A 22,897-nucleotide genomic window follows, 5' to 3' on the forward strand; every position below is an offset into this window, starting at 1 on the left:
TTAAAATCAAAGGATGATTGCCTCATTGCAGGTCTGGGGATGTTTGGTAATTGGGCTTCTTGATGATGCTCCACATGTGTCAAACTTATTTTCAGAAAGTTGGTTAAATTTTTAATGCAGCCCATAGTTAAATCATGCTGTAAACAGAAATTTTATCTTTTTTTATAAAGAAGAATGTTATTTACTTTTTTAATCTAAATAAATGAGAAGTTGGTTATTTTCCCTTGTAGTTGGGAGGAAAATACCTTGAAATAGGGAGGACTTGAAGAAAGAGGCCTAGAAGTTTTTATAATCTTTCTTGAAGAAAAACAGAAATGCTCTAGCTGCACCTCCAATGGTGGAGGCTGGAGTCAGATCCCTTCCCACAGGTCTGTTGAGCCACACTGCTTACACTTTCCATGGAGAGGTCGGGCATCTGGGTCCTCATCCTTTTTAGTTACATGTCAGTTGGCTCCTTTAAAGGGAGGAAAGGTAGGCAGAGAGACAAACATAGAAGTCTCTCTGATGAGGGTTGAGAAGCCACCCTGTCCACTGAACACTCTGGAGACTTCCCCAGAAGATTACTGCCTTTGCCCTTGACCACGGAGACTGTCACTGAGCAAATGAGTTTTAACCCTAACCCTGGCCCAGGAACAAGGAAATAAAATGAAACGACCAGCTGCCAGTGGAGGTTATGTTAAACAGGGTTAGTTTTTGGTTTGTTTTGATTTTTTTAGTTTTTGCACCAGGTCTTTTTGATTTATCTGTATTTACTTTTTTTTTTTTTTAATTGGTAAAAGATGTAAGTTCAAGAAAAACTGGTAAGAGACCTGGGCCAAGAAGCTGAGGATTCTGTAATTCTTTGTTTAGTTTGTGACCCCCCACAGACTGCCAGGCTCCTCTGTTCATGAAATTTTCCAGGCAAGAAATACTGGAGTGGGTTGCCATTTCCTTCTCCGGGGTTCGTCCCAATCTAGGGATCAAACCCTTGTCTCTTGTATCTCCTGCATTGGCAGGCGGATTCTTTGCCACTTGCAGCACCTAGGAAGCAAAGTGAATCCATATATAAAATTGAGTCGATGTTAAGTAAACTCAGGCTTCCTTAGTAGCTCAGTTGGTAAAGATTCTGCCTACTAATGCAGGAGACATAGGTTCAGTCCTTGGGTTGGTAAAATCCCCTGTAAAATCCCCTGGAGGATGAAATGGCAGTCCACTCCACAATTCTTGCCTGGAGATTTCCATGGACAGAGGAGCCTGTCATGCTACAGACCAAGGAGTCCTTCAGGCCAGAATACTAGAGTGGGTAGTCTTTACCTTCTCGAGGGGATCTTCCCAACCCAGGGATCGAACCCAGGTCTCCCGCATTGCAGGCGGATTCCTTACCAGCTAATCTGCAAAGGAAGCCTGAAGCAACTAAACAACAAATTGGCATCTGGCCAACCCTCTATGCCACCGGTAGGGGGCGTGTGTGCGCTGTGGGTGCAGGACTGGCCCGGTCTGGTGCTGTCGAGGGCTGGCCCACCCCACTGCTCACTTGACCTGCAGAGGTGCAGAGGGGGTGCACGGCTGCGTGCTGGTGGGTCTCAGGATTAGAAACCCCAGGAAAGGAGCACTGAAGGAGCTGGGACTCCATTTCTCTTGATGCGGGCATCCTCTTCTCTTGAATTTATGCCACTTCGAACGGTTTCATTTGAAATTCTGGTTGGTGAGTGTAGCTGTGCACTCTTGTGACTGTTTTTGTTATCTTGAAATGTGCTGGTGCGGGTAAGATTGCAAGATGATGACAGCACACACAGACGTCTCTCAGCTACTGTGTCTCCCTTGATTACTCTCCTTTCTGTACTGACTTAGCTTCAGTTAATCGTCCTCTGAGGTAAAAAGGAAGGAAGCATGTAGGATTTTGTTATTTACTTGACTGGCATCCATTTAAAACAGTGTGCTTTATACCTTAAAGTTGGAATTGCAGATTCTGGTCTTCTTTGAAAACTAGAACTATTTGAAAAATTAACTTCCTGCACAAGCTGCTTTAGTGCAAGAGCAGGGTCTTAGGCTTGTTGGAAAATCCATCACTGTCCAGCAGTGGGTCCATTGAGCTCTGCCTTTGCTGCAGCCAACCCCCGCATGCCGCCCCCCACCGCCAACGAGCTGGAGCAACTTCCTGCATTTCCCCAGAGCAGGCAGCCACCTAGTCGAATTTGACTGTCATTGTAATGGGCTCCTGAGGCCGTCACCTTTGGGGGATGCCTGGTTGGGACAGCACAGTGGTGCCTCAGAAAAGCTGAGTTGAGAGGGGCAACATTTGCCTTGAGGTGTAGAGGGAGGCACCATGCATGCATTTAAAGACTTAAGTTCCCTGCTGGCAGTTTTTAATGATCTGCTGATTTTATTAAACATTTATAATAAGAAGTTGGAGTTTTGGGCACTGAAGGGCAAGAGGTTTTGTGAGTAAGATTCAGAAAGACCAATATTTCTGTTAAATTTATTTTACTCACAGAGCAATTTGGGTTGAATAGCAAATATTGATACCTAATTGTGTTTTTATGTGTCTGAGCAGAGGAAACTGAATCGTTGATGGGTCCATGGTGTGTGGAGTCTTAGTTCCCCATCCAGGCATCGCACTAATGTCCCCTGCATTGCAAGGCAGATTCTTAATCACTGGACCATCGTGAAAGTCTCTTTTTTGTTAACTTTATCATCAAGTTAGGACTTACCCCATTTTTAAAATATTCTTAGGAAAGGATTGAAAAATGATAAAAGGTTAGTATTTTGTTATTATGTATTTTTAGTAAATGTGCTGTTCTGCTGCTGCTAAGTCACTTCAGTCATGTCCGACTCTGTGCGACCCCACAGGCGGCAGCCCACCAGGCTCCACCGTCCCTGGGATTCTCCAGGCAAGAACACTGGAGTGGGTTGCCATTTCCTTCTCCAATGCATGAAAGTGAAGTCGCTCAGTCGTGTCTGACTCTTGGTGACCCCATAGACTGCAGCCCACCAGGCTCCTCCATCCATGGGATTTTCCAGTTGAGTCTAAATATTTGTAGACCTGAAACAGTGGTAAAATTGTTAATGAATGGGAAATAGATGTAAAGATTCATAGTTGGTGATTTGTTCAGTATCACTTAGCAGCATCAATATTTTTGTCCACAAATTAAGGTTTCCTGTGTTGTGCATATTGAAAATGTTTGTCCACTGAAGTGTGTATGACCTTGTGTACTCGCAAAGGCACTAGGACGTTTTGGTCGTTGCTGGGTTTGCAGTACTTAATTTGGGTGTCTAGTGACAGAAGTGTCTGAAGATGTGAGAAACAGTGAAGGTCCGCTCAGTTGCGTCCAGCTCTGCAACGCTATGGGCTACATCCAGGCCAGAATACTGGGGTGGGTAGCCTGTCCCTTCTCTAGGAGATCTTTCCAACCTAGGCCTCAAACTGGGGTCTCCTGCATTGCAGGTGGCTTCTTCACCAACTGAGCTATCAGGGAAGCCTTGAAGATGTGAGACAAGAATCTAAAGTCCAAAACATGCAAATAATTACTTTCCAAGAAAGAACTCTTTTTAAGATCTAAATCAGTAGTTTATTTCTGTGTTAAGAGGCAGTTTGCAGACATACTTGAAGAGTAGCATTCTTTAAAGTCTTTGAAGATGTGAGACAAGACATGCTCCTCTGGCAGCAGGGAGCCCTGCAGAGAGCACTCCTGATATGTGACAGACATGATGCTGGGCCTTTGTGGTCTTCCTCCCCCAGACCCAGACCTGCAGTCTCATCACATGGGGAAAAAATCAGACAAATCCCAGTCAAGGGGAATTCAACAAAATGCCTGACCATCCCTCCTCAAGACTGCCAAGGTCATGAAAAACAAGGAAGTCTGAGAAACTCTCACAGCAGGGAACCTAAGGAGATGCGTGACTGCATGTAATGTGGTATCCTGGGTGGGGTGCTAGAACAGAAAGAGGACATTATGTAAGAAAGCAAATACAAATACACTGTGGACTGCAGGGGATTTTTCTTTGAGTTACAATCCATAAGAGGAAGGTTGACATCAGTCGAGTCTTGCTGCCTTTCTGAGCTCATCATAGCATCCAGAGCAGCTGTTATGGGATCTGCTGTGACCTGCCGCCGCCGCCGCCTCATCTCCTCCTCCTCCTCACCTCCTCTTCTCCTTCTCCTCCATATCATCTTCATCTCCTCCTTATCATCTCTTCTTCCTCATCTCCTCTACTCCTCTTCTGTGTTTTTAAATTGTTCTGCTAGATTACTTGTGATGAAATGTCTTGGTCTTTTCTTACCTGTGAGATGAAATATTAGATAAATAGCTGATTTTGGGGTTGCTCTTTTTGTTTGAAGTGGGCTGGAAGATAGCAGTCTTTAAGTATCTAAATTTTGTTGTATGTCTCAGGTGAACAGCAGTTGTTACCTTAGGACATAAAGAAATGTAAATAAGTCATATTTGAGTTGAAAAATTACTTGGTCTGTCCTAATAAGTAAGCCAGGCATGCCTCAGAGAAACTAACTGTATTCATACAAAGACACAGAATTACAAGTTGAAAGAGAAGCTTATAGGGTATATATATATAGTTGAATTATCTATGAGTGAATCAAGACTTAGATGATGACTCAGAGCTCGTTTGACAGTTGTATTGTTTACTAAGAAGGTGGGTAAGTAGTTTTTTGTGTGTGGACTAGTCTCTTCCATTTTAGCAGCTTCAACAGTGTCTTCCTCGTGACTTCATAATTTTAGAGAGAATGTAAGTCTGTGTTGAGCACTAGATTTATTTCTCATCTGGCCTGAGGCTGATGGTCATTTTGGAAAGCATTCTGCCCTACCTGGCCAGTCGCTGAGAGTGACAACTTGCATAAATTACCACAAATTGGGTAAAAACACCTGTTTTCTTTAGCATTAATGGATGTTGTTTTTTGTCATTCATCATGTCCAGAAGCTTGATTTAAGTATGAGTTATTTATTATCACTTTGAATTTCTGAAACTACTGGCTATCATTTCTGGGCAGTCGGAGAACATTTTTAGTGAGCAGCATTTTCCTTCTTATGGTGAGTCCTCATTCTTTTCACATGTTCCAAGAGGCCACAGGGCCTCGCTGGAGTGAGTGTGTCTGAACTGGAAGAAATGAAATAGGTATAAACTCTGCTCTTAAGAACTCTGCTGTCCAGATAAGCATGTGGTTACTTGTACTGTATATCTCTTGAATCGTGTGAAATACAGAAGACAGGGGTAACGAGGATGCTCTGGGAGAGGTGGGCATGGTGCTTGGCTTTGCCTGAACAGATGAACTTTTCATAAGAGGAATTATAGGCCCAGATCAGATGGCCATGTAGGGACTTGTAGCTGAGAGCAAGGATAGCTCCATGGAGCCGGTGGCCTTGAGGCTGGGTCTTCAGTGTCAGGAGGTTTCCAGAGGTGTGAGATGCCTTTGGAGAGAAAGGAATTTCAGCTGTTAAAGACATGCCAGTGGGAAAAGTTGAAATATATTTGGAAAATTCCATGTTGGGGGATTGACTGTTGCTGAATCCTAGTCTTTGTATTAGATGAAGGGTGATACTGTTGATGTGATTTATGACTGTTTATGGGGCCCTCACCCTGGCTGAGGTCGTGTGTGTCAGTCAGCTCTCTTCACTGTAAAGTTACTCTCTTCCCGTTATTCAAAGAGAGCCACCCTTTAAGGGGTGACTGATGATGTATAAAATAGAGGTATTATTAACATACTGTGATAAAAACCAATCCATGAAAATCATGGATATTCCAGACCAGTTATCAGGCCTAAGAAAATGGCAAACAAATGCTAGACTTTACCTGCGTTTTGAAAAAGATCATCATCTAAAGTTGACCTTCTCCAAAACTGGTACCTAAAGGTGGTTTCCTTTAGATGAGGTTTTAATAGGGAGATAAGAAGTAGTTAAGCAGTGAGTTAAGAGGTAACACGTGTCTTAGTGTCTGGTGTGAAGTCCTCACTCTGTAAATGTCAGGCAACACTTCCATCATCATCTTCCTTGTCCTTGAATCACTGAAGATCCTGCACACCAGACACCAGTGCATCCGGATTCTTAACAACCAGGCTCATTATTTCCACGTTGAATTTGAATTTCTAAAAAAGTTTTAAGACAAAAAATTTAATCATTTTTCAAGGTATAACAAATTTCATTATTGAAATACAATGAATGGTTTTTGCAAACTTTGATTGTCTCTTTAAGAGGTGTTGGCGTGGGCTGCTCTGGGAGATCGCCTCTTGATTGCACTGTTGTCAGTTCCTAAGCAACCACTGCCAAATTTGTCTGCACGTCACACAACTTGTTTGTTATCCAAGCTGTTTGGAATTCTTACCCTTGTACCAAAATAGACCAGGGAGGATGGAGTAGGGCTGTACCATGGCAGTGGGCTACATTCAAGCATCCCTTCCAGAGGCGTCTCTCTGGCAGGAGAAAACAAGAAGCAGTGCGTCCTCACGAGGGGGAAGACTCCTGGAAGACCAGCCCAGGATGGGGCCTATCTGTGGCCCTGCTTCTCCGTCCTCCCTGGCTCCTCTGGCCAGCAGGGCAGGCTGCTGAAGCAGGTCAGAGATGCTGCTGAAGCAGATCAGAGGTGCTGCTGCCGGTGAATGTGATCGCCTCCATGGTCGCCAAGGCTACTGAGGGTTATTACTGTGGATGAAAGGAACACTTGAGTCTTGACGGTGATCCCCAGTCATTAGTGACTGTAAAGGTCTCTTGAAAGAAAGAGAGAATCCCTACTTTGATTTTTCCTCAATAGATAATTGTTGACTAGTAACAAACTGTTTCTCCAGCCCAATTAGAACAACATCTGCTTCGTAACAGGACTCTGAAGCATTGCCACTTGCTTCTGGGACTCACCCCCTGACCTGTGAAGGAATGAAGGAACAGCAGGGACCTGGGAATGGCACTTGCCTTGAAACAGCATTCATGGAGAATGTCTGGATGCTCCAGCTGAGTAATTTTTATGAACTGTTAATTACATGTGCAGCCCAGTCCATTAAAACTGCAGTGAGCATGTTAGCCTGTTTAGAATTTCTAAATATACGTCTGTGCATATCATGTTTGTGTGTAAATATACACATATGTATAAACACATCTATATATATATATGTGCATATATGTATATATGTACAAAGTCTGGATTTCTTCAGAGTCTGGATTATTTCTTCAAAGTCTGGATACCAAGGTCACACTACTTGAGAGTGGGGAAACTTGAGTTCTCGTAGAAGCTACGCAAATCACTTCTTCAGTGACCTTGGCCAAATCATGCCTTTTCCTGGCTTCAAATTCCTTGTCTCAGGAGCTGGTAGTTAGGCCTCTTTGAGCTCCAAGATACCACGTGGTTTTTGGGATTACTGCTGCATCTGGACAGAGCTCTAGGGCCCTCTAACCAGGGCAGGGCATCGGCTTCTGTCTATGAAATGCCCAGTCTGCCATTCAGAATAGACTGGGTTGGATATTAGAACCAAGGATCCCCTTGATTGATCTCTCCATCTGCTTGGCACTTTCTAGATTTTAGATTAAGTGTTAGCAGAAAGAGTGAAAGTGTTGTGTTAGTTGCTCAGTCATGTCTGACTCTTTGTGACCCCATGGACTGTAGGCCGCCAGGCTCCTTTGTCCATGGGATTCTTCAGACAAGAGTACTGGAGTGGGTTGCCATTTCCTTTTCCAGGTGATCTTCCCCACCCAGGGGTCGAACCCTGGTCTCCCACATTGCAGACAGACCCTTCACCATCTGAGATACCAGGGAAGCAGAAAGAGTAGAACTCCTCAGTTCCTGGTTTGCTTTTATTTTTTCTTTCCAAAATTATGTTGTTCAAATAGAGGAGTCAGGGAATGATTTTCAAGGATTTGAAGCCCTCAGTGGGTGAGGTGATGGCAAGTGTGCCCCTTTGCTTCGTAGGCAAGGCAACTGCAGGAAGAACTCAGATCACTGGCTTTCCCTCTGTGGCTTCTGCGCAGGTGTTTGGAGTGATAGGTAAGTCGGCACCATCTCAGACCCAAAGGAACTGGGCTATTGCTTCCTGGGCCAGGACTCTGCTTCACTAGCCCCAACAGGCTGGCAGGAAGAAGTGGGGCTCACTCCTCTTCCAGGGACCCCTGAGAAGGCGCATTTCATATGACCCAGCAGTCTTGAGTAGGTCACTGAAGTGACAGGATTTTCAAAACAGAAAAATTTTCTCCTCATCTATGAGTTTTGAATTTAATCTTTTTTTCCACAAGACGAGAAATCAGACAGTTTATCTTAGTTTGTCTGAAAGGGTCTTCATGCAATCAAGCCTCCTTTTTCATTCTTGACCTTTTATCTTGAGAATAATCTTTAAAGACTCCAATCTCAGCTTCCGCATTCAGGGTGCAGCAGCTCCTGTTGATGTGGCTGATGAGACGCAGGACCTGGAATGCAGAGCTGGAGTCGAAATTACCAGCCAGAGTCCGCAGGTGAGCCGTGAGCTGTTTGCTGTAACTGGCTCTTTTGTCAGATCCTTCAAGTATGTGTGGAATAAAGGAAAACCATGATTCCAGTCCTGTGTTTCCACATGACCACTATGACTTTAGGAGAGTGTCTGTGATTCTGTTTTTGCACTTGTAAACTGGCCTTGATTGTGTCCTGTGTCAGAGATGTGTAAAACCTCCCAGTTTGCAGATCTGACATCTCAGGGGACAACCCAAGTTGGTATGAGAGGCCCTATCCTGTAGCTGTTCTTTAGGTTCTGTGTTTGAAAAGCTGAAAGATTTGGGGGCTTTTAACTGGACATGAACTGGTACAGTCATTTGGGTGACAGCTGCAGATAAATGAGTCTTGTTGGTCCTTTTGAAATGGGCCTCAGTTAGTGTAGCTGTTGCAGTTTATCCTTTCCTTCGGGCACCACCCACTTATGTTTCCTCAGGTCATAGAATTTGGAATTTTGAAAATTTCTCAGTGAGAAATAGATGCACACTTTACAGCTCCTCATGTTAGCAGGCATGGGAACCATATTGCAGAGCTCAGCGGTCAGCTGTGGGTAAAGCCAGTGAGACTCAACAGCACTTGGTATTGTCTGCCACTTATTATGCATGCGTGGCTTTGTTGGACCTTTGACACTCTTAGGGCATCAAGGGGTGATGAGGAAGAAGGTGGTGTGACTGATGCAAGTCAGACCTTCATCAGTGCGTTTCTAGTATGTTCCTATGATGATGGAGCTTTGGGGGAAGAAGATGACTTATGTTGTTTAATTGGGAGAAATGAAATACTTGAATAGTCAGTTACTTTTTCAGTGGGTGTCTTTCTGACTTTTTAAACCCTGACTCTAGAGTGAGAAATACATCTCTTATCCCAACCCAGTACAAACACAGACCCTTACGTGCAGAGCCCAAGCACACCTTCACTATTGCAGTGACTACCTTGTGGATTGTGAGTAGGCTTAAAATCACTGTTTAGTTTCCTTTCTCTCTGAAGGCCAGAAGGGTAACCCCATGGTTAGGGAAGGGAATGAGCTGTCTTCCACAGCTACGTGGAGATGTGCCGTGGGCTGAAGCATGAGTAATGTTTGGTAGAGTGTATAAGACATATTGTCACTTGTATGTTTGATGGGCTTGGCACTGGGTAGTCAGCCTGGCTTTTAACCTTTTTAAGGAAAATTCTTACACAGTAAAGAGTGTAGGTATGATTTTTCCATGGTGAGGTGATCAGTGGTGTGATCCCTTCAGTTTTTAATGTTGTATTTCACTCTTGGAATTCCGAGATGAGAAACAAGGCCATGAAAAAGAAAATTTGTCATCTACAAGTAGTTTAACAGGAAGTCAGGGTTCCCAGTTGGAGTATAGAAGGAAACCAGAACTTGGTGAGGTGATCCAAGTTTGAGGTGTTTCTTAGGAGTTTATTATCTGATTTGCACAGGTAGAACTTGGTTTTATGAATCAGCATTTACATGTAGAGGTGTTTTTAAACTTATGAAGTGCTATTTGCAGAATACTTTCATTTCATAGTTCTTTTTATTGTATCGCCATTATTGAGATATTTCACATATGCACTACAATTCCCCTATTTGAAGTATACAATTCAGTAGCTTTTAGTATATTCACAGAATTGCAAAACCATCAACATGATCTAAATTTAGAACATTTCTGTCAGTTTGAACAGAAACTTGAAGCCCATTACTAGCCATCTACCTTTTCTCCGAAGCTCCCAGCTTTAGCCCACCACTTATCTCCTATTAGTCTCTGAATTTGCCTGCTTGGGATATTTCACATCACTGTCTTTTGTGACAGCCGTCTTTCACATAGCATGATATCTTCAAGGTTCTCTCATGTGGTAGCATGTATTAGTGCTTCATTTTGATCTAGTTTCAAAGCCAGCTGTTCACCACAAGTATGATAATTAGCTGTGAGCTTTGGTAGATGCCTTTCTGTTCCCGGTTTGTTGAGTGTTTTTATGATAAAAAGTTGTTGGGTTTTTGCCAAATACTTTCTCCGTTTTTTTTTTCCTAAGTTTTAAGCCAGCTTTTTTTCATTTGTTTACTTATAGTAGTATATCACTTTAAATGATTTTTGGATGTTAAGCCAACCTTGCAGTCCTGGAATAAATCCTAATTGGTCATGATACATTATTGTTGTTCAGTTGCTAAGTCATGTCTGACTCTTTGTGACCCCATGGACTGCAGCTCACCAGTCTTTCCTGTCCTTCATCATCTCCTGGAGTTTGCTTGGACTCATGTCCATTGAGATATCAGTAGCCTCAGATATGCAGATGATACCACCCATCTGGCAGAAAGCAAAGAAGAACTAAAGAGCCTCTTGATGAAGGTAAAAGAGGAGAGTGAAATAGCTGGCTTAAAACTCAACATTCAAAAAACTGAAATCATGGCATCCAGTCCCATTCATGGCAAATAGATGGGGAAACAATGGGAACAGTGACAGACTTTATTTTCTTGGGCTCCAAAATCACTGCAGATGGTGACTGCAGCCATGAAATTAAAAGATGCTTGCTCCTTGGAAGAAAAGCTCTGACCAACTTAGACAGCATATTAAAAAGCAGAGACATTACTGACAAAGGTCCATCTAGTCAAAGCTATGGTTTTTCCAGTAGTCATGTATGGATGTGAGAGTCGGACTATAAAGAAAGCTGAGCGCTGAAGAATTGATGCTTTTGTGGTGTTGGAGAAGACTCTTGAGAGTCCCTGGAACAGCAAGGAGATCAGTCAGTCCTAAGGGAAATCAATCCTGAATATTCATTGGAAGGACTGATGCTGAAACGGAAGCTTCAGTACTTTGGCCACCTAATACGAAGAGCCAGTTCATTAGAAAAGACCCTAATGCTGGGAAAGATTGAAGTCAGGAGGAGAAGAGGATGACAGAGGATAAGATGGTTTGATGGCATCACCGACTCAATGGACATGAGTTTGAGCAAGCTCTAGGAGATGGTGAAGGACAGGGAGGTCTGGTGTGCTGCAGTCCGTGGGGTCTCAAAGAGTCAGACATGACTGAACGACTGAAAAAACAACATGTCCATTGAGTTAGTGATGCCATCCAGCCATCTCATTCACTGTCTCCCCCTTCTCCTCCTGCCCCCAATCTTTCCCAGCCTCAGAGTCTTTTGTGATGAGTCAGCTGTTCGCATCAGTTGGCCAAAGTTATTGGAGCTTCAGCAACAGTCCTCCCAGTGAATATTCAGGGTTGATTTCCTTACGATTGACTGGTTTGATTTCCGTGCTTTCTATGGGATTCTCAAGAGTTTTTTCCAGCACCACAATTTGAAAGCATCAGTTCTTTGGTGCTCAGCCTTCTTTATGGTCCAACTCTTAGTTCATACATGAGTACTGGAAAACCATAGCTTTGACTATATGGGCCTTTGTCAGCAAAGTCATGTTTCTCCTTTTTAATATGCTGTCTAGGTTTGTCATAGCTTTTCTTCCAAGGAGTAAGTATATTTTAATTTCATGGCTGCAGTCACCATCTACAGTGATTTTGGAGCCCACGAAAATAAAATCTGTCACTGCTTCCACTTTTCCCCCTTCTATTTGCCATGAAGTGATGGGACCAGCTGCCTTGATCTTAGTTTTTTAAATGCTGGGTTTTAGCCAGCTTTTTCATTCTCCTCTTTCACCCTCATCAAGAGACTCTTTAGTTCCTTGTCAGTTTCTGTCATTAGAGTGGTGTCATCTGCATACCTGAGGTTGTTGATTTTTCTCCCAACAATCTTGATTCCAGCTTATGATTGATCTAACCTGGTATTTTGCATGATGTACTCTGCATATAAGTTAAATAAGGGTGACAATATACCGCTTTGATGTACTCCTTTCCCAATTTGGGGGCTTCCCTCATAGCTCAGTTGGTAAAAAAAATCCGCCTGTGATGCCGGAGATCCCAGTTTGATTCCTGGGTCGGGAAGATCTTCTGGAGAAGGGATAGGCTACCCACTCCAGTATCTTGGGCTTCCATGTGGCTCAGCTGATAAAGGATCCTCCTGCAGTGCGGGAGACCTGGGTTCAGTCTCTGGGTTGGGAGGATCCCCTGGAGAAGGGAAAGTCTACGCACTCCAGTATTCTGGCCTGGAGAACTCCAGGCCATGGGATTACAGTCCATGGGGTCTCAAAGAGTTGGACATGACTGAGCGACTTTCACTTTCCCAATTTCTAACCAGTCAGTGGTTCCATGTCCGACTCTAAATGCTGCTTCTTTACCCACATGCAGGTTTCTTAGGAGAAGGTAAGGTAGTCTGGTACTCTCATCTCTTTGAGAATTTTCCACAGTGTATTGTGATCCACACAGTCATAAGCTTTAGTGTAGTAAATGAAGGCGAAGTAGATATTTTTCTGGAATTCCCTTGCTTTCTCTGTGATCCAGTGGATGCTGGCAATTTGATCTCTGGTTCCTCTGCTTTTTCTAAATCCAGCATGTACATTTGGAAATTCTCAGTTCACATACTGCCAAAGCCTACCTTGAAGGATTTTGAGCATAATTTGCTAGCATGTGAAATGAGTACAGTTTTACGTAAGTTTGAACATTCTTTGGCGTTGCTCTTCTTTGGGATTGAAAACTGACCTTTTCCAGTCCTGAACCCACTGCTGAGTTTTCCAAATTTGCTGATATATTGAGTGCAGCATCATGTTTTAGGATTTGAAATAGCTCAGCTGGAATTCCATCACTTCCACTAGCTTTGTTCATAGTAATGCTTCCTAAGGCCCACTTGATCTCATACTCCAGGATATCAAGCTCTAGGTACGTGGTCACACTATCATGGTTATCCAAGTCATTAAGACCTTTTTTTTGTATGGTTCTCCTGTGTATTCTTGTCACCTCTTTTTAATCTCTTATGCTTCTGTTAGGTCCTTATCGGTTCTGTCCCTTATTGTGCCCATTCTTTCATGAAATGTTCCCTTGATGCTTCCAATTTTAAGAGAGCTCCACTCTTGAAAGTCGTGTTGAGTAGCAATCGTGGGCCCTGGTTCCACCTTGTTTCTTCTGTATGGCGCGCAGGTCACAGGTTTTCTGAACTCCAGTTTGCTTGTTTAATCCAGATGAGGACTCTGGATTAGTCCAAAGTTTCAGAAGCCACCTAGGGGTTTTGTTAAAATGCAGGCTCTGGTTGAGCCAGTGTGGGATGGCACCCAATTTCCTGTGTTTCTAACCATCACTCTGGACCACACTTTGTAAGTTTCCAGGGGTTATTTTATTTCATGCTCCCACTGACTATACAGTGGAGGACTCAACTTTATTTTACACATGAAAACAGCTTTTGCAGCTGATGAAGTCAGATGGCAGAACTAGAACCAGACTGGGGTCTAACTGGCCCTGAATTTATCCACATGAAGTATAAACTTCATACTGCTTTCCATTTTCTCCTGGGTTTGCAAGAGTAATTGTGGTTCTCAAAGCTGTAAAAGCCACTTAGTAGGGAGAAGCTTGACTGTTGTGAAAATAAATATTGAGACAAACACAGAATAATAATAATTCTTTTTTTCAATAGAGGGAAAAAGTACTGTCTTGGTATCAATAATGTGCAGGTAAACTCCATAGTGCATTAACGCAGGGCCTTCATTGCTGTTGTGCAGCTGTTTTAGGGTTTTTTAACTTAGACTGATTTATTTAAGGAATGTTTAATCTGCTGTCAGCTTGGTAGCTGAGTCAAACCATGTAACATTTTTACAAAATGATGGGGCGTGAGGCACTGTGGTTGGAACACATGTAGGGCATTGAACATTTCTAGATAAATAGCTCTCTGTGTTACAGTTTTTTAAACACTAAAAATACATTAGTGAATTATTCTTTGCTATAGGCTGATGTTCACAAATATCAAGTAAACTACTACTATGTTTTGAGTCTGTAGGAATGTAAAGTTCGTGTTCTTTTAAAATCCTCATTCATGACTTTAAGTGTAGCAAACTTACTAAAATGTACTATTTTGTTTTTTAAAGGCCAAATTCCAGGGTGTAAGTTTTATGTGGAAAATTTCATCTCAGGGCAGAATTTTATAGCATAGTCATAAACCTCAAAGAATGGAAATCTGTAATGGACAGAGCCATCACCTCTGACCAGAGTCACCCTAACAGGCACACAAGACACATAAGTGTCTCCAAGGGCCTCTGGCTCATGTAGAGACACAGAGTCTTTACAGATTTTGAGAGTTAGTGCCTCAGTGGAATGCACATAGGTCCCCTGGGACTCACTGACCTGCTTTGATTAGTTTCAGGGCCCTTTGTCTGCAAACAGAACCCAGGACGAGTCCCACCCAACTGAGAATGCTTGTAGGTCAGTCATGCTCAAGGTCTGTGCATTTTCTTCAGGACTGTGTGTGTCACACAGGTCAGTGAACGGAGGGCCTTCACAGAGGGAACCTTGGGGCTGGAGGTGGGGGCTCAGCCCTGGTGGCTGCCACAGCCCCCGTGAAAGGATGAGCAGACAAGAACCACTCGTCTGTCATGGTTAGCCACGCATCCTGTGGGTGCAGGTGAAGCCGTTGGGCATGTAGGGTTTGGGCACAGGGAGTAGAGATGCGCATGCTGTTAAGTGAGATGGCACCGGGAAGTTATTTTGTTACTTGTGTTAACATGTGGTGACTTTATTTTTAATGAATAAATATTTAACATCTTTAGGCTTCTCTGGTGGCTTAGAGGTTAAAGCGTCTACCTCCAATGCGGGAGACCTGGGTTTGATCCCTGGGTCGGGAAGATCCCCTGGAGAAGGAAATGGTAACCCACTCCAGTATTCTTGCCTGGAGAATCCCATGGACGGAGAAGCCTGGTAGGCTACAGTCCACGGGGTCGCAAGAATCAGACACGACTGAGCGACTACACCTTCACCTTAGTTTTAATTTCAAATATGGTAAATGCTGGTAGATGTCATCCACATAGAGCTCTTTGGGGGTAATGAGTCATGTTTAAGGGTACAGCTGGACCACGGCCCTGGAGGGCCGCCGGCCTCAGCAGTGCAGGAGGGAGGGCCTGGGAAGGGTCTCAGGAGGATCCCGAGAGGGAGCACACTGACCAGAGAGCTGGCTCAGCACAGCCTGAGAGCAAATGTTTTTTAAAGATAGTTCTTCCCCTCTGAAAGAAAGGTGAGGGCTTCTGTGCAGTCCCCATAGCTGAAGACTATCTCCCCTTGCTTATACTGAACTTTTTAGTGTGATATTAGGTCAGAACAGTCATATTTGTTAGATAATACATAAGGTTCTAGGTGCTGTTGTCCTGTTCAGACCAAAAGAAATAAAGATGCAGAGTAAATAAAAAACAAGCTATAAAAATCTTAGAAGAAAAATATTTTTAAGAGTACTGGAGAGACCTTCCTAATCAGTGAGAAGCTTTGAAGCTATAAAGGAAAAAGATTGTAGCAATATTTGATGGCATAAAAATTTATATTATCTATAAACCCAGGGAAAAGTTTCAAGAAGTGACAGACCAGGAGAAAATATTTGTAATGTAGCCATAGTATGTAAAGACTGCTTACAAATGAGAAAGTTACAAATAAAGTGATATGAGCTAGTATGAAGAAAAATACAAATTACCACTAATCATAGGGAAAGATCACAATCACTAGTAACCAGGGAAATACAAATGACAACAAGATACATGTTTTTGCCCTCCCCCCCACTCCCCCACCCCCCACCACAAATTAGTACAAATGGAAAGGGCCCAGCATCTGGAGCCACGAGGCAGGAGATTCCCTTCCCTCTCCCTGAAAAGAGCAAGTGTACAAGGTTGTGTAAGTGTGTGGAATCTCTGCTTAGGGGTGCTCACAAGTGTGGGTCACACACAATCTTTTTGATCATGGTAGAAAAAAGAAATCCAACCACATAAAGAGCAGTCGCTTAGAGAATACAAGGTCCAGTGTATCGTATTTAGGAACTGGGGAATGAGATCTTGTTTAAAGATGTTTGTGATGTATTGAGTGGAAAAAAAGAACAATATATTTGTACAGCAATTCCATTCATTGAAAAGAAGAAAGCCCTTATTCAAGAGGTGAAAGACAGATACACACAGTGGCTGAATTGTGCCCTGGATGACATGGGCATCGCGGTGAGAGCTGCCGGCTTGTGCAGGGGAACTTGTATATTATACACTATATCCATATATGTTCTTTACACTTTAAAGGAGTCTTCATTATTTTTTTTATAATAAAAATACTTTTTAAGTGAAACAGATATATATCCGCAAATGTCCATAGAAGTATGACAATATAATTTGATTGAATTGCTGCAAATGGTCATCTGCATAGCCTTCCATATTCAGAACAAGATGACATGGGCTGACAGCTTCCAAGTGAAGCCTTAACGCATGTAGAGGCATGTAAGGCCCCTCACTGAAGTCATCATCCAAAAAGCAGTACAGTTTTCTTGAGAAGAGAAAACATTTGTCAATTCCAGGGCACAAGGCAACCTGAAAGGCAAGTTTTGAATACTCTGCTGTTCATTCACAAAATAGAAACAAAAGTCGGTAAAACAAGGCATTTTCTTGGGTTCAGTCTCGATGCTGCATTGACTGCCCTTGATTCCGTGCTTCCTGTCTGCTTGTCCCCAGAACTGTGGTCCCCTCCAAAGATGCCCACCTTGTGCTTGGCGGCCAGGGTGGGCCTCAATCTGCCTGCAGGAGCGATCCTCCAGGTGGGCACCTATGCAGTGGGCACCCCAGAACCCAGCTGGGGCTCCAGAGTCTGTCCTCAGTCCACCACTTTGCCTGCCGTCAGGAACACAAGATGATGGAGGTGGGCTCCTCATTGCTCACGCAGCCTCCCTCATCTGTGTCCTCGGGGATGGGGTTTGGGGTCCAGTCACATGGGTACCGTGTCCCAGACACGGACAGTTGTGTGCAGGCAGAGCGTTGTGAAGAAGAGTTTCTGCCTCACAAGTGTGTCATGCCCACAGCATGTGAGGATAGACGAGGTCACGCTGGTGTCTGCAGCCCAGCTGCAGAGTCCCAGCCCTGGCCCTCAGACAGGCAGTGATTTCAGTTTCCCGGAGGTGCTGCCATGACGATTCTGATAGTGCTTTGTAGCTTCTGGGGGCTTCCTCCCCGAGGATGTACAAGTGCAGACAAGCCCCTGCCCACCAGCCATGAGGCCCTGGGTGTCCAGAGCACAGCAGAACAGAGCGGACAGCTACCGTAGGGAACCCAGTCATGGGCCAGGGGTGCATCCAGCCCACCCACCTGGGCCCTGCCACCGCCCCATGCCCCGCCTGGCCTGGCAGGCCCATTTGTCCGTCTCTGTCCCTCAGGTGTGAAGGGGGGGCCAAGGGTGGGGTGCAGGATGGTGCCACAGGATGGGACTTGTGGGTTCAGGAAGACCCTCCTTCTAAGCCCACAGGTTGATGCAGGGCTGGCCTTGGGCTCTGCTTCCCACAAAAGCCCTGGCACCCACGCCCACACACACTGCCAGTGAATGCACGGGTGGGGAGTGTGTGGTTTAGACAGACTTCTGTAACGGCGCAGTGGGAACCCAGTGGAGACATGTCCCATCCTTTCTCTGGGTGGTGCCTCTTCCCTCCAGGGTGCTGCGCTGCCATGGGAAGATGCTTTGGGAATCATAGTTTCAACCTCTAGGGGCAGGGGGTCTGGCAGGGACTGGGCCCTGAGCCTCTCGTGTCCCGGGAGATGGAACCCAGGAGTTGCCTGCCCTGGGGAAGGTCCCCGAGTGGTGGCTGTCTGTCCATGTGACATGGGTCCATCTCAGGACAGAACCTGTCTAAGCAGCTGGGGCCTTCCTCCCTCACCTGTTAGCCACACGGCAATACCCTCAGGCAGCAGGCCTGGGGAAGTTTCTGTCCTTCGAGGGTCTGGGAGGGGGTGGCCCCATGCCTGGCTGACAGCTCTCCTCTTCGTCGCAGCGGAGCTGGAGTTCGCCCAGGTGGTGGTGGTGGTGGTAGTGGTCACAGTGATGGTCGTGGTCATCTTCTGCCTGCTGAACCACTACAGAGCATCCACCCGGTCCTTCATCCACCGCCCGGGTCAGGGCCAGAGGCAGGAGGACAGGCCGCAGCTGGTAAGTGTGGGCTGGGGCTGGGTCTCCCCGGGGCCGAGGCTGGGGCTGGGAGCACAGGCACAGGATGGCACTGGGCTCAGCTCATATATCCACCACAACGGAATGCCCAGTCAGGGTGCGATGGTCAGCGATGCATCCTGTGTCCCCGCCTGCACCGTGAGACGGCGGCTCAGTGGGGCAGGGCTGTGAGGGTGCCAGCCGCTGGGGCATGAGGGCCAGCGGGTTGTGTGGGCTTCAGGTCTGTTGTCCCCGTGAGTGGAGCTGAGGTTTCTCCAGTGTCCTGTGTCCCTGGCAGCCAGAGTCTGGGAAAGAGTGGGACTGCTGGTTGCTGCCCCCAGACCCACAGGAACAGTGTAGGTGCCTCCAGACCCACAGGGACAGGGGCCTGCAGGTCAGCCCTGAGGGAGGCCTCTCCCGGCTTTCCCTCGCCCTCCACATCCCCTTCCTGCCACGTTTCCTCCCCGCGTCCCCGTGCCGGGCAGGTGCGTCCCAGGGCTTGGATTTTTCTTCTGATAAAACCAGGGAGGTGTGAATACCGCTCCCAGAGGTTTCACTAACTCATGATGCATGTTTACACAGTGACCAGAAACCATTCAGCCCAGGCCAGAGCTCTGTTTCATGTCTAGTCGGGACACGGACACAGATGGGATCCTGGAGTGCTCGGGGTCACTGCCCAGGAACATGTCCCCCATCTGGCGATATTTCTTCCCCCTAATTACCGCCTCTTCTGTTAGGGCTCCTGAGAGGTGCTGCCTCCCTTCACATGGCTCTAAGAGAACAGTGTGACCTGCTCACAGTCAGGGTCCCACCGGGGACCATCTGTGGCTGTCGCAGTGCGGGGATGCTGCTGTAGTGATGCTCTGAGCCTGAGCGCACCCCCTCCACCCCGCCCCATCCTCCCTAGGGGCCCTTCGGTAGTCACACTGATGCTGCTACACACGTGGGTCTTGTGGCTGCCTCAGGGACGATAGCAGTGACGAGAGCCTTTGCCTGCAGTTCCCCAAGCTAGGAGTGTCCACAGGCAACCTGCCTCATCAGAGGGTCTTGGTGTGGGCTCTGCCTGCCTTCGTTCCCCGGGTCATTGAGTGGATGTGGGCCTGGTACCCACCAGTCGAAGAAACGTCTCAGCAAACCCCAGCCTCCCCCCATCAGCAGTGCTGTGGCTATTTTTGGTGGTATTTTCTGTCTTGGGGGAGGCCGGGGGTCTCCAGAGGCCATTTGTGTGTGGGGAGGGGTGCACAGCAGGAGGCTGAAACCTGTAGGAGGGTGTGGGGTGAGGCAGCTTCAGGGTGCCCTTTTGGGTGCCCCAACATGCAGCCAGCCTCCCCACAAGGGGCCTAGAGGGACCGGGCTGCCTGTGGCCACGTGAGGTTTGTGCTTCTTTGGAGGTGGCCAGGGTTTCGAGGCGCGGTATCTGCTGTCTGCACCCCAGAAGCCACCGTGCCTGCTGTTGGCAGCTGGTAGGTGTGGTGCGCCCCCTGCCGGCCTTCCCGTGCGTGAGCATCCAGGGCTCTGAGCCAGTGTTGTTGCTGGGACTCTCGCACTTCTGTGGGCCTTTTGGCCTATTTGTTCTGGAACCGTGTGAGGTCTCCACAACCATGTTAGTAAACAGTGTGTTTATTTTAAAGTGGTGTGAGAAAGGCTGGGCATCTAATTTATCAGCTTCTGGAAAGTTTGGTTTAACACTATTGGTTAATGTTATTTTTACATATTTCTTGGGGGAAGAGTTGATAGTCAAGGTGGAACAATGAAGCCCAATAGTCGGCTTTTGTTTTTGAGGAGAGGCTGAAATTGTAGATGTTCTGATGTGGTTGAGGAAACGACTCCCTTTCTGCACTAACGGGCTTTCCCTTTATCTAGAAGGGAAAGGCAAGCTGGGGCCTCGGTAGCTGTCACAGCCCGGGTTCTCACAGAGAGCCCTCTGGGAAAAGGTGGGTTGGATCAGTGGCCCCTTTGGGCCCAGCTTGCTCAGTTTGGGAGGGTTTGCTTTGTGCAGTCATAGCCCTTTCCTCATGTGGCCCCTTGCTGCCTCCAAAGCCTGTGGAATGACACACTTCGTTGCCAAGAGAAGGACAGATGGAGGCTGTTTTGGGAAGGCTAGTGAGCCTGCATCACCACAGTGTCCCTGAAATGCCGTTCCAGGGGGCCAGGGCAGTAGGAGGGACCAGTGCTAAATTTGGTGGAAGCAGCCATTTCTGGATGAAAATGAAAAAGAGCTATCAGTCAATTGGCTGCAGTTAAGTTACGAGAAAAGGAAATGCTTCAATAGTGGTAGCAGCAGTTAAGTGGGTTTGTGATAAAAAGCTATGTGTTCTTTCTGAGGGAGTCTGCTCTTAGTATTTAGAACCATTTTTTTTTTAAATTTAATTATTTTTGGCTGTGACACTGGATCTTCGTTGCCGTGCAGTGGGCTTTCTCTAGTTGTGGTGTGTGGGTTTCTCATTGCAGTGGCTTCTCCTGTTGTGAAGCACTGGCTTTAGTTGCTCCAGCTTCAGTAGTTGCAGCTTGTGGGCTCTAGAGGGGCTGAGTAGTTGTGGCGCATGGGCTTAGTTGCTTCATGGCATGTGGAATTTTCTTGGACCGGGGATTGAACCCATGTCCCCTGCTTTGGCAGGCAGATTATTATCCACTGCTCCATCAGGGAATCCCTAAAGAGCCTGGTTTATGTGAGTTTGGAATTTTCTTATTTGTTTTCTGAGGATGGATTTGATTTTTGGTATCAGCCAAAATCCATATAGAGTTAAATCTCAAGATGCAGTTGATCAAGTTACTGATACGATTTTGGTACAAAGTCAAGCCATTAGTAAGCCTGATGTTGTTCAGGCTACAAGCTAATGCTGCAGAGAAAGGCCAGGAAGAACCCAGGAGGGGGTGGTTGACAGAAGCCTGGTCCCTGTTGGTAAGGCTCCTGTGATAAGGCTATGATCATGTGTTACTTCTGCTCATCTGCTAGTAAAGTGTGCTTTTACTTAGTCCTTAAAAATTGATGTGGTTTGTTCTGGAGAAGAAACGTGTTCTCTGAATTATCTTGATTCTGAGTGGTCCCTGTTGGGGAGGCTGACCTGGGCATCTAAGGGAGGTGGCTAGGATGGCTCTGTTCCTCCCCTACCAGCTCCACTGTGGGAAGGCATGTGGCCTGAAAGGAGGCTCACAGTGTTTGGCCCTGAGCTCTCAGGTTCCCAGGCTGCTTCCTCTGGAAACCTGACTGCTCACTGGCCCTGCCTTCAGTCCAGAAGGCATCACAGTCCTCCTCTTGGGTTTGGTTCTGGGCCTGTAGGCTTTCTCTAGCTGTTGATTGTTCTGGACAATAAAGGAGTCCCTTTGTTTTCCTCCCAGGAGAACTTGCTTCATGGTTTGTCTTTCCCTTAGGGGATCTGGTCTACATTGAATCAAGTTGGAAGGGAAGTAGTCTTGAGAAGTCTGATGATGGATGCCCAAGGTGGGTAAGGGGAAGTGCTGGAGAGGACAGTCACCAGCACTTAAGCTGTTAGTGTCGCCTGGGTGGAAAAGTCAGTACGACTGAGGAATCTGTCTGGGAATAGGGAAGAAACAAGAGAAAATGGACTTTTGTTGTTGTTTGGTCACTAAATTGTATCTGACTCTTTGAGACCCCATGAATGGCACACCATGCTTCTCTGTTCATCAGTATCTCCCTGAGTTTGCTCAAACTCATGTCCATTGAGTCAGTGATGCCATCCAACCAGCTTATCCTCTATCATCCTTCTCCTGCCCTCAGTCTTTCCCAGCATCAGGGTCTTTTTCAGTGAGTCAGCCCTTTGCATCAGGTGGCCAAAGTATTGGAGCTTCAGCTTCAGCATCAGTCCTCCCAATATAATATTCACGGTTGATTTCCTTTACATTTGACTGGTTTGATCTCCTTGCTGTCCAAGGGACTCTCAAGAGTCTTCTCTCCAGCACCACAGTTCAAAAGCATCAGTTCTTTGGCACTCAGCCTTCTTTATCAGATGGCAAAGGTGTTGCTAAATACCCAAACATCAGTTTTAGCTGTGCTTTTCATCCTGGAACAGGGAGTAAAATAAAATTTCAAATATTTGAGGCCATATGATAATATTCATTTGCTGTGAGGAACGCTTGGGTAGAAACTGAAATATCGAGCAGTGATCTTGCTTTATACAGACTGGCTGTGTCACCTCCAGCGAGTCATGTGCCCTCCTCAAGCCTCAGTTTCCTCCCATCCAAAATGAGTGAGAATTGGCTCAGATCAGAGACCTTCAGATTGTCTGACCACTTTAACCAAATGTGTAGGAAAGACATACCACTTAAATTGATACCACTTAAACATACCACTTAGCTCTTCAAGAGGCTGCAACTCACAGTATGGAAAACACTGTGCTGGGTGTTTCCAGTGCCCAAATCTGATGATCCCTGTGGTCCTCTGTGTATTGAAAGGAGAGTTTAGCTGAGAGCTACACCAAGAACGTTGGGGGCATGGGGTGGTCTCATGTGGT

The 22,897-nt window shown here is 46.0% G+C and overlaps 1 protein-coding gene across 1 annotated transcript in view; it reads left to right on the forward strand.

The window, feature by feature from the left end:
* Nucleotides 1–22,897, forward strand: part of LDLRAD4 (low density lipoprotein receptor class A domain containing 4) — a 160,105-nt gene that overhangs the window by 123,910 nt on the left and 13,298 nt on the right. The window contains 1 exon segment of the mRNA XM_060405482.1: nucleotides 18,274–18,428. Within this exon segment, the coding sequence (XP_060261465.1) occupies nucleotides 18,274–18,428 (155 nt within the window).

Source organism: Ovis aries, chromosome 23 (genome assembly GCF_016772045.2).
Source record: "Ovis aries strain OAR_USU_Benz2616 breed Rambouillet chromosome 23, ARS-UI_Ramb_v3.0, whole genome shotgun sequence".
Taxonomy (NCBI): Eukaryota; Metazoa; Chordata; class Mammalia; order Artiodactyla; family Bovidae; genus Ovis; species Ovis aries.